The sequence below is a fragment of the Ostrea edulis genome, chromosome 1 (assembly GCF_947568905.1).
Source record: "Ostrea edulis chromosome 1, xbOstEdul1.1, whole genome shotgun sequence".
Taxonomy (NCBI): domain Eukaryota; kingdom Metazoa; phylum Mollusca; class Bivalvia; order Ostreida; family Ostreidae; genus Ostrea; species Ostrea edulis.
In genome coordinates this window covers 28,722,901-28,741,416 of record NC_079164.1, presented here as the reverse complement: position 1 = coordinate 28,741,416, position 18,516 = coordinate 28,722,901, and the positions used below count along the sequence as shown (strand labels likewise).

Sequence of the window (18,516 nt, the reverse complement as noted above, 5' to 3'; positions counted from 1 at the left end):
ATCGCCCCATCAATCTCCCTCAGACAAGCGTTTGTCTGTTTCCACCTCTTTTCACCCCGTTTTTGATTTTCCAGAATCTGTGTTCTCCCCAGTTTCATCATTCTCAACCTTTGGAGTCTGGTATTACTGAGGGTGAAATATCGGGATGCCAGTAATAAACACTAGAAAAATAAGTTAAGGGCTCTGACATGTGGTAAACCTGATTCCTGTGTTTAATTACTTCTCTGTGTAAACAAGAAATTCTCCCGTACTGTGTCTTAATTGTCTTCTTACAAGATCAACTTCTATATTTACATGTGGATATTTCAAACATATCTTAAAATTCCAGTATAAAGTACAGAAGCAAAGATCTACAGATTTAATGGAAGATATCAAACCCCATAACAAAAGAATTATCAAGTCTTTAAGGATATTGTTTGTTTGAAAAAGTTACCCAAAAGATTGAGATAAGCAGTTGATCCACTGAAAATAGACTTCATTAAACAGATGATATGCATAAATCTTGCGCTGAATGAGGTTGGCTTTCTTCCAACCAGAACACTTCCTGAACTTATCCATGCAACTGACCAAGAATTGTTTGTAAATAGAAAGAAGCTGAGAATTTCAGCATTTCCAATTTTATCAGACAAATTTCCAGCTGATTCATTCCTCATTGGTTCATTACTCTGTTTAACCAGGAATTTATTTGAAGCATACAAATCCTTGCCTCATTGTAGCCATGCTGTACAGGTGTAAGTAACATACATAATGATACTGAAGCAATAGTCAGCTAATTACTCTGCCATAGCTACAGTATATCTATACACCTGTCTAATCTGAAACCTGTCTAATCAGACAGATACCTACACATAACAGTCAGAGTCTCTAAACAGTGAAGATTATATCCACATAGCAGCTGTGAATGTTTCAAGAATGATGAGGTTGTATCAATGATTCTAGATTTTATGAAATTACTCGCAACATAAGGGGCGAGATCAAAAGTTTAATAGCTGACAATTCACATGGTTTTCACCAAGAACCCCACCCCCTTTAAAAATTTTAAACAGTTGCTTGTTTTTTTTTGTTTTTTGTTTGTTGTTTTTTTCTTTTTCCACTAAAGTGTAATCGATGTCGGATGACAGAAACTTGTGGGAGATTTTATCCCCCCTTCCCCTAACTATTTGAATTTAGATTTTTATCCGACATCGATCTTTTGATCTCGCCCCTAAGGAACTGATACTTTTGTTTTAACAATTAAAGTCCCATAACTCCGATACAGCAAATATATCAAAAGACTACTGGCTGTGATATTGCTATAAAATTTCATGTGATCTCATTGAAGTATTCTCAAGGTATTAGAAAATATTTTAAAATGGCTTACAGCTGTATGGTCCAATGTTCAACTGTTATTATTTTTTTTTTTTTTCTCTCTCGAAGTGTACAGAATTACTTTAATGCAGTTGAATTAGTTTTTAAAGTTATTAACTTTCCCTTAATTACATGTTTGAAAACATTTGCATGTAAAAGAAAACAGTGAGAAGATTATTTAAAAAGTAAATATAGTGTGAACTCAAAGATACATTTGCTGCTCATGGAGGGAACTCCTGCACATGCGTATCATATTCGATTCAAATAGTGAAGTATGGAGTCCAGTATATCCCATTAATTCTGCTATCACAACTTTTATTCTTCCTTTGTTGTTAAAATGTATGGTGTTCTTTTAGGACTTGCCAATTCAAAGCCATGTCTGCTATGCATCTATAAATAGCCCCACGCATATGAGGGGAATCCCAACTTGACTACATATCTCGGACACAACTGTATAACTTTAGAATTGAAAGAGATAAAACTATGAAGATATTTAGGATCTATCAAGAGGTATTTGATAATTTTATTTCTCTTTAAACAAAAACATGAAACATTTATGGGATGGTATTGTAGTAACAAAATATACACAGCTTTACAAAGATAAGACCACTGGTGATTTTACCTCTAATGAAGTCTGAACTTGAAATGCAAATGTCACTTTTTATAGCATTAGAAATCGCTGAGTGACCAATTGTAAACACCAATATAAATATGTATGTGCGATAATTTAACACTAATTTTACAATGTGGACAAAATTTGTTGAAATTCGGACCATATAATTTTAACTTTTTGCATTCAGAAATCAACAAATTAAAGGGGGATGTGCACAGCAACATTCAAAAGTCATTCCAAACTATTCCTGCAGGGCTTGAAACTAACTTTTTATGTCACCAGACCAGCCGGTCTGACAGGGTACAATTTCAACCAGTCCACAGAAAAATTTACCATTCTACCAGTTTTCCAGAAATAATTAAACATATTGAAATGAAATAATGGAATGTAGCTTCCTTGGGACGAACTCGTTAAGCATGATTGTGTAGCCCTGAACATGGACTCTACCAACTCACTAAATTGCCAGGCGTGGAGAGAAAGACTTCGCTTTCGACAGACAGACAGGCCACACCCTCAACGTGAGAATTAATCCATGGCCTGTATAATCAAAACTGGTTGATGATGATGATGATAACTAGATATGCCTCAGACAATATTGAAACACTTATGTGAGATTTATATTTACCAATCGGGTTCGTCTGATATCTACAGAGGAATGCCAAATGCGTGTTTAAGATTCCATAAGTATGTTTTCCAAAATGACGTTTTGGAAAATTGACCAATCCCATCGGACTGACTGGCATAAATCTTAGTCAGTCTGCCCGACTTTTAACCAGTCATGGACTGACGGGCATATGTGAATTTCGAGCCCTGGACCTGTCCTAACAGAACTAATATACCCCACAGATGTAATAAAAAGCATTCAATTTTTAAGGAAAATCCATGCACTAGTCTCTTAGAAAATGTCTCCACAAAATCATGTCATACAGTCTGCAGAAAGATGGACGGACAGGCAAATGGATATATGACGATTCCATTATAATCCCTCCTAAATTTGTGCAGTAGTCTGAGAGAACATGTCACTCACTTGTTTTTGTCAAAAACATATGTCTCTCCCAGCTCCCCAAATTGAAAGTGCTCCAAATTACAACCTCCTTCCCTTAATGTAATGCATGGTATGAAGGAGAAAGCATGAGCAGAAACATCAACATTATGAACTACACTTTGTGCATTGAGGAAACGATGGAGAAAAGATTCAACATCAATGTGACCAATGTCATTGTTGTATATGATACAAAAATAATGACTATTATGCTGAAGTACCAGTAGGAAAGTGAACATACTCTTGTACATGAAAAAAGCTATAAAACACTCCTCTTTGATCCACTGTAAATTGTATGAAAATATTAGATCCCTAGTCAGAACAATGTGAACATCATTAAATGATAATGAAGTATTGTATAATAAAAAAAAAAAAAAAAAAAAAAAAATTCAAGGCTATCAAATAAGCCATTTAACATGCCCAGTCCAAAGACGATTTCTACCTACATAGCTATTAATAGCTACGTAGGTATTAAAACCTTCTTAAAGTAGCTACTTCTACCTACTTTTACGTATTTTTGAAATTATAAATAAATAATAATTAAGGAGCATCTTTTAAACATGTCAGTCGTTTTATGTATCATGTTGTGCATGTGCACGGCAAAATTCGGAGTGTAAATTTGAATACTTTACAAGGGTAGAAAATGCAGAGGAATTGCATGAAAATTCGCCCCAAATTCCTTTAAAGTAAAAATGCATGAAGGTAAACTTTAAAACTAATACAGATTTGTAAGACACTCTAGCCTCTTTATCACATAGCTATGATCTTAAGCTCCTAGAAAATGGAACTGGGTGTAGTTCTTGATGCAAATTTGAAAGATTAGAAAGTAATAATTTTTTGTCCAATATTTTTGTGGTATTCATCGTCAATGTAAGTTAATCAAGAAATTTGGTACACATCATATTGTGCCGTTCCTGCGTTTGGCCACGAAATGCAAGTAAAGGAATAAATATTTAAAAATATCGTCCAATCAAAGTAATCATTATAGTAATGTAACTCTTCTGTTTTTAAAGGTAGCATTAACTTAACTTTGCTATCACAACAATTGTATACCGAAATTGGGCTGAAAGTGTCTTGTTTATTGGACGAATTCACTTAGGGTTTATCATGAGCGCCCAATCAAATTGCCTCATTAATTATTCATGAGAATGTGCGAGTACGAATGAATGGACCCACGGGTGATGGAGAGAGGAACAAAGCGTAATCAACCGTGGGTTTCTGACGATGATATCCACTATAACTTTTAAGAAATGAATTGGATCCTCCATTCCCGACAATATGCACGTCTACATATGACAATGAAGAATTGAACAAAGTTTCAAGTCTATCCAATAAGCCATACAGGAGGAGAAGTGTTCACAAGCTATTTTGTGATGGATGGACAGACAGTCAGTACAAAAACAATATGTCTCCTCTATGACTATATCCATAAAAATTTTAAAAAAAAGAGAGAGAGAAAACTTGTCATCAAATCATGATGAAAATATCAGATGCTCATCTTCTTATGGTGAGTTGAGAGTGTACTCATTTTCTGAAAAATCCACAAAATACTCTCTCAGAAAATGTCAGGATATAATCATGTCTACAGACACACAGATGGACAGACATGCTGATTCCAATTTACCATCTCCCCCCCCCCCCCCCCCCTCTAAACTTTATTTGTGGGGGGGGAGGGGGTATAACAATTTCACTCCAAAGAATGGTGCTCAAAAATGACGTGGACAGAGGAGAGAGTGAAAACTCTAGGACTCTCCCATCTTTGATGTGGGACTCTTATAAAAAAGCATTTCTTGAAAACTTTCAGAAACTGAAATATGTGTATGGTCATTTCTAATCAACCACATATTTCAAGATTTCTATGACACAACAAACCTAATCCATCAAGTTATCAACAGTTTTACATAAAACAGATGATTAAAAATTCATAGTATCTTAAACACGTTTTAATAAAATGGATGTCAACAGCTAACTGAATAACATAATTAATTCAGACTGAAAAATTTAAAGATTTCTATTGCATCTTCTATACATAATCTATTCCAAAACAGTACACACATATGCTACAAATTCCCAGACAACACAGGAATGTGTCTGTCAGATCAGTAGTCTTCGCATTCCTCATTCATAGAACAACATACAAGAAATATGTCATATTTATTGGTTACATTCTTGTGATGTGACCAAGAATGTCCTTTACGTCATCGACGCTATCACCAGAATGTGTGACAAAGAATGTAGAGACATTGAACAAGGCTATCACTTGTACAAGTACTAAGTTGTACCGGTGGCTTCATTTCTTTGAACAACCAATATGCGTATACTTCCAAAATAAAAAGTATTGGAATAATATATAAAATCTATCAAAAATCAAAAGGGATGAAATAGATTACAAAGACATGTCTTAACTTATAGCAGGCTCACAGTGACATTCCAAGCTTTTTCAAATTTATCTCACATTTCCTTGCATTTAGTTGATCTCATTTATCAAGTTGGTTGTATGTAAACAATCACAAAATCTCTGTTCCCCATTGTTGTTCTCAACTTTGTTGTATGTGAGCAATCACACAATCTATGTTCCCCATTTTAAAGAAGCAAACACTTGTACTTACGATCGTCTCGGAAGCGAGGCTCTGCATTCGGAGCAACTCGAGAAAGCGTGTGGATGAGTTCAATGTTCACTTCATGTTCATCCCTATACACTGGGTCGTCCATGAAAGTAATAAACTGCATGTACACTCTGTCCAACATCTGAAAGTGATAAATTCATAGTCCTTATCATATGACTGGACAAACTAATGTAACTGCATTGGTTGTGACTAGGGAGATTTATATGGATAAATCCCTGTAATTACACTCGAGTAGTCCAATTCCTTTAAAAAATTGAATTGTCACATCACAATCACTGTAAACCAACTTTTATTCGCAACGATTTTATTTTGCGATTTACCAGTGATAAACCGGTTCATGGCAACTAATTTTTGCGGCAATATAATCTTAAACAAATATATGAGACATTATAGGACTGGTTTGCAATGAGAAATATTCGTGACAAGGTTCTCGCGAACCTCATGAAAATTTCTGACTCGAGAATAAAAGTTAGTTTACAGTACATGCATGAAATCATCATAGATGTCCTCTTGATCATAATTAGTTTTTGTCTTCCATAATGACCGTACTGGTCAACGTAATTATTATTTTGCGATGTCCTGCAAAGCTGTTTGATGACAATACAAATAGATCTTTATTAACCATGCAATACCAGCAGAGAATTGTTCCTTGATGTGATTTCAACAACTGTTTGCAAACTATAACATCAAGGGATGAAATAAAAAAAACCTAGATCTGGTGACTTTCAATGCTAAACAGGCTGCATGTTTTCATATGTAGATCCAATATGAAGTGCATATAATGTTGAACAATTAAGACTCATTTTTCTTACTTACGTCTACAAGGGATACATTTTCTATTATTGCACCAAGAGCAGGAATGGTAGCAGTCCTGACAATGCTGGAAAAAATGACAACAAATACAAGTTTTAAACTTCGTTGTCAGAAGTTTGTACCCTGATTTATGTGTAACGAATGGTGAACATCAGAAGAGATATTTCTTCTGCATTTAGCTGTGGTTAGTAATATTTCATGTTTTAAATTATCTGCATGTTTATAACAATCATTTAAAATCTAATGAAGAAGTTACGGAGCTTGACATTCTTACATTTCAGGGTCACTACCAAGTGTGACTAGAGCAGGAAAGACACGGGTTGATATCAGATTCTCTCCAACACCTTTCACCATCAGCTAAATAATAAAGACCATATCACAATTAGGTTATTATGGAATAACTCACCTCAGTCTTCAGATCTGAGATTAGATAGTCACAAACGGAGTTTTACATATGGAAACCAGTAAAGCACATGTTTTCAAACATAAAACCAATATTAACATCCTTAAATGTAAAGACTAAGGATATTCTCATTCTAATGCAACTTTCAGTATTTTGCCCCATGTTTACCTCTTACTTTGTTAAAACTTTTGACAAAATACATCACATGTTTATATTTGACATCAATATCTTCTTTTTTTGTCATTCTACCATGACATCATAATTGAAAGTTCTGCGTCTAATCAACGCTCATCTAACTACCTTAAACTTCAGAACAATAACCAATCAAAATGCATATTACAAAGCTATTGCATTACTTCAATCTGTTCTAGAACATGAAATATATTTCTAACATTTTTTTCACAAGCGCTATTGCATGGCTAAAATTACCTCGAACAGCCTTGCAGAGGAGGCCCGAACTTGAGGTGAGGTGTGCATCACTCCATCCCAAAGGACAGTCAATAACAACTCGTGGTTACTGGGGGTAGAGCTACAGAAAAAGACAAGTCAATAACAATTCATGGTTACTGGGGGTGGAGCTACAGATAAAGACAAGTCAATAACAACTCATGGTTACTGGGGGTGGAGCTACATTGTGTGTAACAACTTTTGGTTACGGGGGGGGGGGGGGGGGGGGGGGGGGGGGGGGGAGCCACAGAGAAAGGTAAGACTGTGTGTAACAACCTTTGGTTACTGGGGGGTGGAGCTACAGAGAAAGATAAGACTGTGTGTAACAACCTTTGGTTACTGGGGGGTGGAGCTACAGAGAAAGATAAGACTGTGTGTAACAACCTTTGGTTACTGGGGGGTGGAGCTACAGAGAAAGATAAGACTGTGTGTAACAACCTTTGGTTACTGGGGGGTGGAGCTACAGAGAAAGATAAGACTGTGGGTAACAACTCATGGTTACTGGGGGGTGGGGGTGGAGCTACAGAGACAGACAACAGGCCCATGGGCCTAGAATCGCTCTTCTGATACATTGTAGAACAAGCAAAAATTCTCACTAACCAAGATTCATCAATTAACAAAGTTTGATGATGTTAAGTCAAATAGTACCTGAAAATTTAAATGTAACTGTCCAAAAGTAGGTCACGGTGACCTACTTTTGGTCGACACACTGAAGACTCAAGATGCATCAACTGACAAGTCAAATAGTATTCAAATATAGCCGTCAAATTCCAAAAGAAGGCCACAGTGACCTACTTTTTGGTCGACACACTCCAAAGACTCAAGATACATCAACTGACAAAGTTTGATAATTGAAATCAAATAGTATCTGAAATATTCAGATATAAACGTCAAATTCCAAAAGTAGGTCAAAGTGACCTACTTTTTAGTCAACACACTCTGAAGACTCAACATACATCAACTGACAAAGTTTGATAATTGCAAGTCAAATAGTATCTGAAATATTAAAATATAGCCGTCAAATTCCAAAAGTAGGTCACGGTGACCTACTTTTTGGTCAACAAACTATGAAGACTCAAGATGCATCAACTGACAAAGTTTGTTGATCCTAGCTTTCATAGTGTCCAAAATATGCATCTAAAATTGAAAATGTGAAATTTGAATGTCTGCAAAATTAAAAAAGTAGGTCACTGTGACCTACTTTTTTTTTATAAATATGTTTTGAGGCCTCTAGACGCATCAACTTACAAGGTTTGATGATTCTAAACCTCTCGGTATCTGAAATAACAACCTAAAATGTATTCATAAATGATTAGCCATAAAATTCAGAAAGTAGGTCATGGTGACATACTTTTTACATGACGCAGTTCAAGGTCCCATGATCCATCAACTGACAACTTTTGATGATCATAGGCTCAAAAGTGTCCAAGATATGCATCAAAATCCATTTAATAATAATTACCTGCAAAATTCAAAAAGTAGATCACCATGACCTACTTTTGAGACAACATGATATTAGGTCCTAAGATGCATCAACTGACAAAATTTGATGATCATGATCCTAGTTCTTATACTAAGCAAAATATCAAAGTTTTAACAAAACAAAATTTAAGGTCAACTTTGAAGTGACCTTGAGACCACACCATTTGCCCCAGGATGATGCCTTGAACAATTTCTTATCTACAACCTATCCTCATTCTTATGCATAAGTTTGGTGATAATTTGCCCAGTGGTTCTTGAGAAGAAGATTTTTTAGCAACCACTACTTTTGTTTGCATTTTCCTAATTATCTCCCCTTGTTAAAGGATCACAACCTTAGTTTTAGTACAAATGAAAGCCCTTGGGCCAAGGATAACCTTTGACAAATTTGACAAAAATTGGCCAAGGGGTTCTTGAGATATAGCCCTTTTTGCAAAAAGTTGACGCACACTGCACACCAGACATATGGCCATATGATTAGGTTTTTGAGCCTTCGGCTCAGAAGAGCTAATAAGACTGTGGGTAAAAACTCATGGTTACTGGGGGTGGAGCTACAGAGAAACACAAGATTGGGGTGGAGCTATAGAGATAAGCAACAACTCGGTGTTGTTCAGTGCCACCTACCTGAGTTCAGTGAAGGCTGCCTTCAGACTGTCTAATGGGGCCTGATACATGGATAATGTGCAGAGGATTTCTTGCAAGAACTGACTAAGTTGTTGTCTGTCTTCTTCCTTTTGAACAAAAACAAATTTACATAGTCTTCTTTATACAGTGTATACTACGTACTGGATGATTATATCATTCCCCTTTTTTCATAGGTATTTAATAATTACATACATTGTAAATTCTTTCACTACATATCTTCCCGAGTTAAAAGCCTCCAGCATGTTAATCTTTGTAAATAACAAAATTAACAAGAGTACCGCAAACGGTACACAATACGCTCGTGAAATGCTTACATAGGGTGTTTTTCTTGTGCTATAATTTGTATAACTTTACTTCAGGTATTATCAGCCATCATGAGGCTGTGACAAACTTTCATATGAACAAAGGGTCTTAACTTAAAAATCTAGATTTCCTCAAAATGGACCAAGTTCAACAACCTGTGATTTTTTCAACAAGAGGCCCAAGGGCCTAGAATCGCTCTTCTGATAAATTGTACAACCCCACCATTTCTATTCTTAGCCTCTTAGTATTCTAAATCTTTAGTTAAATCCTAAGAATTCAAAAAAAAAGTAGGTCAATGTGACCTACTTTTTGGTTTACACATTTTGAGAACCCAAGAAATATCAACTCACAAAGTTTGATAATTTTAAGCCAATTAGTATCTGAATATTGAAATATAGCTGTCAAATTCCAATCGTAGGTCATGGTGACCTACTTTTTGGTCAGCGAACTCCGAACATGCAAGACCCATCAACTGACAAAGTTTGATGACTGTAGGTCAAATAGTATCTGAAATATATAAATATAGCCGTCAAATTCCAAAAGTAGGTCAAGGTGACCTACTTTTTCGTCAACACCCTTCAAACATGCAAGACCCAACAACTGACAAAGTTTGATGACTGTAGGTCAAATAGTATCTGAATTATATAAATATAGCCGTCCAATTCCAAAAGTAGGTCAAGGTGACCTACTTTTTGGTCAACACCCTTTGAACATGCAAGACGCATCAACTGACAAAGTTTGATGACTGTAGGTCAAATAGTATCTGAAATATATAAATATAGGTGTCCAATTCCAAAAGTACGTCAAGTTGACCTACTTTTTGGTCGAAACCCTTCGAACATGCAAGACCCATCAACTGACAAAGTTTGATGACTGTAGGTCAAATAGTATCTGAAATATATAAATATAGCCGTCAAATTCCAAAAGTAGGTCAAGGTGACCTACTTTTTGGTCGACACACTCCGTTGACTCAAGATGCATCAACTGTCAAAGTTTGATGATTGTAGGTCAATTAGTGACTGAAATATATAAATATAACTGTTAAATGCCAAAAGTAGGTCACAGTGACCTACTTTTTGGTCGATACACTCCGAAGACTCAAGATGCATCAACTGACAAAGTTTGATGATTGTAGGTCAAATAGTGTCTGAAATATAATAATTTAGCTGTCAAATACCAAAAGTAGGTCACGGTGACCTACTTTTTGGTCGACACAAACCGAAGACGAAGACACATCAACTGACAAAGTTTGATGATCCTAGGTTTTACAGTGCCCAAAATATGCATCTAAAATTGAAAATGTGAAATTTGAATATCTGCAAAATTCAAAAAGTAGGTCACTGTGACCTACTTTTTTATAAATTTGTTTCAAGGCCTCAAGATGCATCAACTTACAAGATTTGATGATTCTAAACCTCTCGGTATTTGAAATAACAACTTAAAATATATCTATAAATGATAAGCCATAAAATTCAGAAAGTAGGTCACGGTGACCTATTTTTCAGTTGACGCATTTCAAGGTCCCATGATCCACCAACTGACAAGTTTTGATGATCATAGGCTTCAAAGTGTCCAAGATATGCATCAAAATTAATTTTAAAATAAATACCTGCAAAATTCAAAAAGTAGGTCACCATGACCTACTTTTGAGACAACTTGACACAAGGTCCTAAGATGCATCAACTGTCAAAATTTGATGATCCTAGTCCTTATAATGACTAAAATATCTAAGATTTAAGGAATTTAAAAAAAAAATTAATTTAGGTCAACTTTGAAGTGACCTTTGCCCCAGGGTAATGCCTTGAACAATTTTTAATCTACAACATATCCTCATCCTTATGTGTAAGTTTGGTGATAATCTGCCCTGTGGTTCTTGAGAAGAAGATTTTTTAGCAACCACTACTTTTATTTGTATTTTCCTGATTATCTCCCCTTGTTAAAGGGTCACATCCCTCTATTTAGTTTGTATGAAAGCCTTGGGCCAATGATACCCTGTAACAAATTTGAAAAAAATTGGCCAAGGGATTCTTGAGTTATAGCCCTTTTTCTAAAAAGTTTACGCACACCGCACAAATGGCCAAAGCATTAGCTCTTTGAGCCTTTGGCTCAGAAGAGCTAAAAATGGAAGAAAATCAAAATCCTTCCCCAGATGCACATCTTCAATACCCATACAAACACTCCACAAAATAAGATGGTCCTCACTTGAAAACTGGGGGAGGAGTTGGGCGGACAAATTATGTACCCTCCATAGAATATTAATTTCCAAATAGACCAAGTTCAACAACCTGTAATTTTCTAAAAAATTGTAGAAAATCAAAATCCATCCCACATGCACATCTTCAATACCCATACAAACACTCCACAAAATAAGAAGGTTCTCACTTGAAAACTGTGGGAAGAGTAGGTATGTACCCCTCCATATAATAATTATTTCCAAATAAAGGGGCAAAACTCCTGGAAAAAAGGTCGAAATGGATCAAAATTGCAGTATGATCTAGAGTGACCCACAAAGAAGCTACACAGCAAGTTTCAGCATGATATGTGAAAGGGAAATGAAATTATAAAGAGAAAACCCCGAACGGACGGACAGACATCGCTGTACCATAATACGTCCCGTCTAAAGACGGGCGTATAAAAATAACACATTTTTGATATTGCCTTGATGACTAGAACCTGATGACGTACAGAACTGAATGCTGACAGGACTCCCGCAGCGTACACGGGGACAATACAAGTCGTGACACTGGTCTGCTTGGCATTCGCATAGCCTCGGTGGTCTAAGTGTCAAAACATCATAAAAATACAGCAATGAGAATTATGACAGATGATGATATCAAGCACACACTTTGTAACTGGTACAGTCACCTTGATGTCTGAGTTTATGAGGCATTATACAAGTTTGATAAAAAGCATTCAGTATTTTGACATATCATGGTAAAAAGCATTCCATATTTTGACATATCAAGGTAAAAAGCATGCAGCATTTTGACATATCATGGTAATTTCTTAAGAAGATTACATTGTTATAATCCTTTGATGAACACATTGGAATATCTGGATTCACTGGACTGAAAAGTCAAATGACCGTGGAGGAAGTCCAAGGTCAATATCTGCACGGGTTCATAATCATAAAACTGCAACTGTTGTATACATTTTTCTAAAAAGTATTCAAAACTTAAGGCTAAAGACACTAACATTTCAATTTAATATATTGTCGTGTAAAATGTGTAATTTTAGAAAATTTTGTCAACATGTGACTTATATATACATACAACAATGAAAAACAATGAAGTTGGATTATTTGTCAGATATTTTCATAAACTTACAAAATATATGCAATATATTTCCCATAATTCAGGTTGTTGCATAGCCACAGATGATTTTTCTTTAAGCAATACATGAATGTTGTGATAAATATTTGCATCTATCACACGTATATACAATCATCTTTTGCATCAGAGTCCTGCAAAGGGGAACAACTAATGGCATCTCAGAAATTGTGCATTGTAATTCCACCAAAAGTTAAATATCTATCAACCTACCTGTGTGTTCATCTGTTAATATCAACATCTCTATAAATTTTGGTCTCATCTGAAAAAAGACCACAGAAGTTAAACATGCTAATCTTATCAACCTGGGATGCAGAGCAGTGCATGTGTTTGGAAAGTAAAGTGCATATCTTTTCCAAACATTTGTTTTCTGTAAAACAAAATGTGAAATATTCAAATTCAATCTCTGTAGAACTCCACTTTGGAAATCATTAAATACATTCCATTTACCATTGTCACATTATATGAATAAAACTCTTGCCTTTTTCTCCACAAAGACTTTGCCAAAAGTTCTCGACAACAAAAAGAAGCAACGACACAGACAGTTGACAATTTTCGGTAAAGCTAATCCAGCACCCAACACCACTTCTAGCAACCGAGGAATTCTGAAAAATCAAAGCTCAAACCCTATAGTAATGCAGCATAAACACATACTACATACTTCGATAATAATTTTTAAAAATGAACGACATTCTGAACTTGTAACTAGTTTATATTTGATGTGCAAGGATATGTGTTCACTTACAAATTGTTCACAACCCAGTTTAAGGAGTCCCATGGTTCAAACCACTCTTGGCTAATATGGTGTTCAAATAAATGAACAAGAGCAGATAACTGATCCTTGTCACCAACCACTACCTTCAGATCTGTCAGCAATGAGCTGGGTTTTGGAAATTGAGATACTGGAAACATACATGCAGTCCAAACATTATAAAGTCAACACAGAATATGACAGGCATCCATGCATTAAAGAGTTTCATCTTTTGCACGTTTTTATGACTGCTTTAATTTAAGAAATTCAAACTGTATGAATATCACACAATGTCTTTCTATGTGTGACGTTGACTTCTAAAGGAATCTGAAGCAAACAAACAAGGGAAACTATGTATTCAAGATGGTATCAGGACAACTCGCCCCCAAGACAACTCGCCCTCAAGACAACTCGCCCCCTCATCGGGACAACTCGCCCCTAAGACAACTCGCCCCCTCTTCGGGACAACTCGCCCCCTCTCTTGAGATATCTCGCTCCTTCATATCATACATATCATACATGTTTACAATTATTATTTTTGGTCTAAATCCAAGAGGTGTTTTAGCAAAAATTAATGAATTTCTTATAGATAGTATATACATCACAGACAATAAGACGTGTTCACATAAACACCGAACTTCGTGTCTTTTTATGCAAGACGAAAGATTTTAGTGAAAATCCAGTGTTTGGGTTCAGTAAATTCATCATCACTTTTATTTACATGTAAAATATATAATTTCAGCGGAAACAAGTTAGCGTTTGGTATAGGGAGAGCATTAGCTTGGTCTACAGCTGACGTAGTATAATTATCAATAATCTGCGTCTGTTGTTAAATCTAATTGTTTGATTTCCCCCAAGCTGTTATAAATTTACTTCAAACGTTATGAGGTACTCATCATCAGAGTTCTTTGCACTTTGAAATCGCCGCGTAAAAAGAATCACCCCGCGTAAAAAGAATCAGTAAAGCAAAGCCGTTATAAAATTTCTAAAATGGGAATTTTATTATTTTTCAACGGGAATTAGTTGAGAAACGCATTAAAAGATAATTACATGTATCAGAATATTCATGCTTCACCTTTACACTTGTGTATACTATATCGATAAAAAAAAAAACCACTCACACCCCCCCCCAACCCAAAAAAAACCCAAAATTTTCTCAGTATTGGAGACATTTAATCAATTGTACCTGAAGATCAGCAAATATAATTTTCCTTGCCAATTGATTTATGAAAAATATAACTTTTTCTGAAATGCAATAATCAAATCTGTGTATAATTCTACTAGAATTTACCATTCGTGTTAAAGTATGAAATAAAAAGACGTATCTTTATGGGGTTAAAAGTGTAAATAACACACACACACAAAATAAATACAAAATGTGATAATATATTTATATATAATATTGGGGGCGAGTTGTCTCAAGAGAAGGGGGCGACTTGTTCTGAAAGAGGGCAAGTTGTCCTAAGAGTTTCTCTTGTCTTGAGGGCGAGTTGTCCAGCATTCTTCAAGATAACTAGAGTTAATGTCCCTTCCAATAGATGTAAATTTGTTTATTACACTTAAATACCTGTACTGTATTCTGGCCAATTTCTGCCCAGAGCTCCAGATAACATTTTACCACAAAGAGTATTTACTCCCTGATTTTCAAATCAAGGAGTATTTTGCTTTTCAGAAAAAGTCAAAATGTATTTTGTAATTTACTGATTATCTTTGCTGTTTTGCCACTAATACAGAATTGGATCGTAATCATGTGACTGAGTGTCTGACATATCAAATTTCAATACCTCAATGATAAATTTAAAAATCCCAATGACAATGAAGAGTTTTAATAAAAAGAACTACAAAGGATTTTACCCCGTAAATATACCAGGGCTTGAAGCTAACTTTTTATGTCACCAGTCCAGTCGGACTGATGGGGTATAATTTCAACCAGTCCGCAGAAAATTTTACCAGTCCAACAGAGTTTTCCAGAAATAATTAAACATATTTCGTTAAAGTTATTAAAATGAAATTAAACTCAATATGCCTCAGACAATATTGCAATACTTAAATGTGGGATTTATATTTAAGAATCAGATTTGTCTGATATCTACAGATCGAAGCATGCCAAATGTGTGTATAAAATTTCATAAGTATATTTTCCAAAATGATGCTTTAGAAAATTAACCAGTCCCATCGGACTGACTAAAACAAATTCAGTCAGTCCGCCATACTTTTAACCAGTCACAGACTGTCGGGCATATGTTAATTTCGAGCCCTGTATACAAGTATCAAATAAATGCGTGACTCCCATTCTCGCAAATGCTTTTTAATACTTATTATGACAATGCTGCTGGAGCGACTTTCAGAGAAACTTTTAGTTTAACAGAAGAAGTATTGTTTATCCGGTGACATTTTTTGTACCATGTTTAAGCAGCAATTATATCATTTGTCTACAATTGATAATACAAGGGTTTTTTTTCTGTGATTTCGACCACACACTAGCTCTTTAAGAAAAAAGTATAACAATTAGTCCTATATAGTTGTTTTGAGTTAACTCTTCCAAACTTTCAAAATTCTGATTGTCATTGAAATAAATTTCATAGTGCTAGTTCATGTATGAGCATGCCCTGGGATAACCTCAATTCATATGAATAGATAATTCGTATTTATATCATACTACATATATCACATGTACGCATTACTTTGGGGGTGTGAAGCGTATTTAAATTTGCTAATGCATAGCATGATGTTCAACTTACATGCGTATTTGGTAAAATTCAACAAGTATTTACGCTGATACGCAACTTATCTGGAGCTCTGTCTGCCCATGTAATTTTCACACAGATGCATGGATAAACAGTTTCGTTCCATACTAAATTTGCCCCAAAGCATTAATTACTACTTAAAAGTAATGACTAAATATAAATCTACCCAGTTCCGAATTCACCCATCCACAATAAGGGCAAAATCAGTGAAAGCAAAATGGAGTGAAATGTTTGCCCACATACAGTATGGACTTCGTAGAAATAAATGAAAACAAATTATGAATTGAAAATGTACATCAACTTCTTCCTTATCATTAGAAGCATTAAATGGCTAAAAAAGTAAAAAGTATAATATGAACTTACTATCGACATCCACAACACGATGTAGGACATTGCTAATATTGTTACAGTAAGGGCCGGTTTTTATCACAGATACATAAAGGAATGACATCAGCTCTTGTAGAGCTGACATGGAGTTCATAAAGCGGGCTTCGTTTAATGGAATGTGAGTACTGCTGGAGGCTTTCTGTGCTGCCAATGCACACTGAAATACAAAGACAGTTATATATATCTACAAATCCTTAAAATTGTCATGCTTATTTCCAATATTTTCAACAATCTCAACTCTTTACTTTCATGATATCTAACTTATATAAACTGTATTTTTTAAATTAAAGTTTTGTATAACTGGTTTAAATAATATTTTATTTATGTAATCAGAATATTGTAATACATCTTTATCATACAATAGCTTACCACCACCAAGATTACAAGCAAAAATATTCTGTGTCATTTTTTTTCCTAATAAGTATTGAATTTTATGAAACTTTTAACAATATTCAACATCATGTACTGGATAATTGTATGGTATACATGTGCTCTTAAAGAGTCAAAAACAGAATACTCTGTAATATGGATAGTTTTGAATATCAAGATAAATGATTAAAATATGTGAAAGACAGTAATTAAAAAAAGAAAGAATGGGAATTGTTTATATGTAAAATATAATTTAAATGGAATTTTGAAACACAGCAAGTACTGTATACTTTTGTATTTTATAGAATTGTACACAAATTCATAATGTAACTGGTAAACAGAATATTTTTGATTTATACAATACCAAGAAGAGGGCATAGTGCTCGTCAGAAATCTAGTGGAAATCAGTGGCAAAGAAATCACATCAAAATCACTCCACATTTTAATTCTTTCTACTATTAACTTGAGATACAGGGTGTCCCAAAACATGCGTTACACTTTTAATCATCTATAACTTTATCAAAACAAAAGCAATTACAAAGATATTTTGTCAACATCTAGTGTATTAATATAAATTCTATTTGACAAAATTTCGGGAAATTCTGTTAAATAGTCAGTTAATTATGACGTCATAATGACGTCATCACATTTTCAAGATGGAACCTTCATGTGAACAGCTGGCAGAAATTGTCAAACTTTACTATGAGTGTAAATCGGCTACTTTAGTCATTAGAACCATGAGAAAACAACATCCTGGAATGAAAGTGCTCAACAGAATGCTAATTTTCAGACTTGTGAGGAAGTTTGAAGTTAAATGCACCACAAATGACACAAGACGCAATTCTGGTATTGGGAGACCAAGGAGTGCCCGTACCAAAGAGAACATTGTTGCCATTGATAGTTCTTACTGAAACTCCACAAAAATCAGTTAGACGGGTATTGCATGAACTGAATGGCACCGTTAGCAAATTTAGTATTCATAGAATGCTCAAATTTGATTTAAAATTGATTTCATACAAAATAAGTGTGATGCAGCATTTAAAAGAGACAGACATTAGAAGTCGTTTAGAGTTTGCCCATTGGATTTTAAGTAGACCCGACTCTGAAAATTTTACAGATGCGATATGGTTTTCCGATGAGGCCCACTCCCATCTTAATAATGTTGTCAATAAACAGAATTTTAGATTCTGGAGTTCGGCGAAACCCAATTTTTA

At 34.9% G+C, this 18,516-nt stretch overlaps 2 protein-coding genes across 5 annotated transcripts in view; one reads left to right on the top strand and one right to left on the bottom strand.

Annotated features, from left to right (window-relative positions):
• The window catches only part of LOC125663903 (uncharacterized), a 31,467-nt gene extending 28,077 nt beyond the window's left edge, over window positions 1-3,390 (top strand). Inside the window, exons 2-3 of the transcript XR_008802080.1 lie at window positions 1,704-1,857; window positions 2,148-3,390. The gene's annotated coding sequence lies outside the window, so the exon portion shown is untranslated. The remainder of the gene's footprint in view (window positions 1-1,703; window positions 1,858-2,147) is intronic.
• The window catches only part of LOC125663899 (RAB11-binding protein RELCH homolog), a 90,398-nt gene that overhangs the window by 49,979 nt on the left and 21,903 nt on the right, over window positions 1-18,516 (bottom strand). For all 4 annotated transcript variants that reach the window (XR_007365675.2, XM_056160741.1, XM_048896324.2 and 1 more), the window contains exons 16-25: window positions 16,910-17,090; window positions 13,794-13,950; window positions 13,530-13,653; window positions 13,262-13,310; window positions 12,405-12,496; window positions 9,396-9,502; window positions 7,275-7,374; window positions 6,717-6,799; window positions 6,446-6,509; window positions 5,612-5,750 (exon numbers count right to left, since the gene is read on the bottom strand). Coding sequence is in view for 3 of the 4 variants with exons in the window: in XM_056160741.1 (XP_056016716.1) it covers window positions 5,612-5,750; window positions 6,446-6,509; window positions 6,717-6,799; window positions 7,275-7,374; window positions 9,396-9,502; window positions 12,405-12,496; window positions 13,262-13,310; window positions 13,530-13,653; window positions 13,794-13,950; window positions 16,910-17,090 (1,096 nt within the window). In the remaining variant the exon portion in view is untranslated. The remainder of the gene's footprint in view (window positions 1-5,611; window positions 5,751-6,445; window positions 6,510-6,716; window positions 6,800-7,274; window positions 7,375-9,395; window positions 9,503-12,404; window positions 12,497-13,261; window positions 13,311-13,529; window positions 13,654-13,793; window positions 13,951-16,909; window positions 17,091-18,516) is intronic.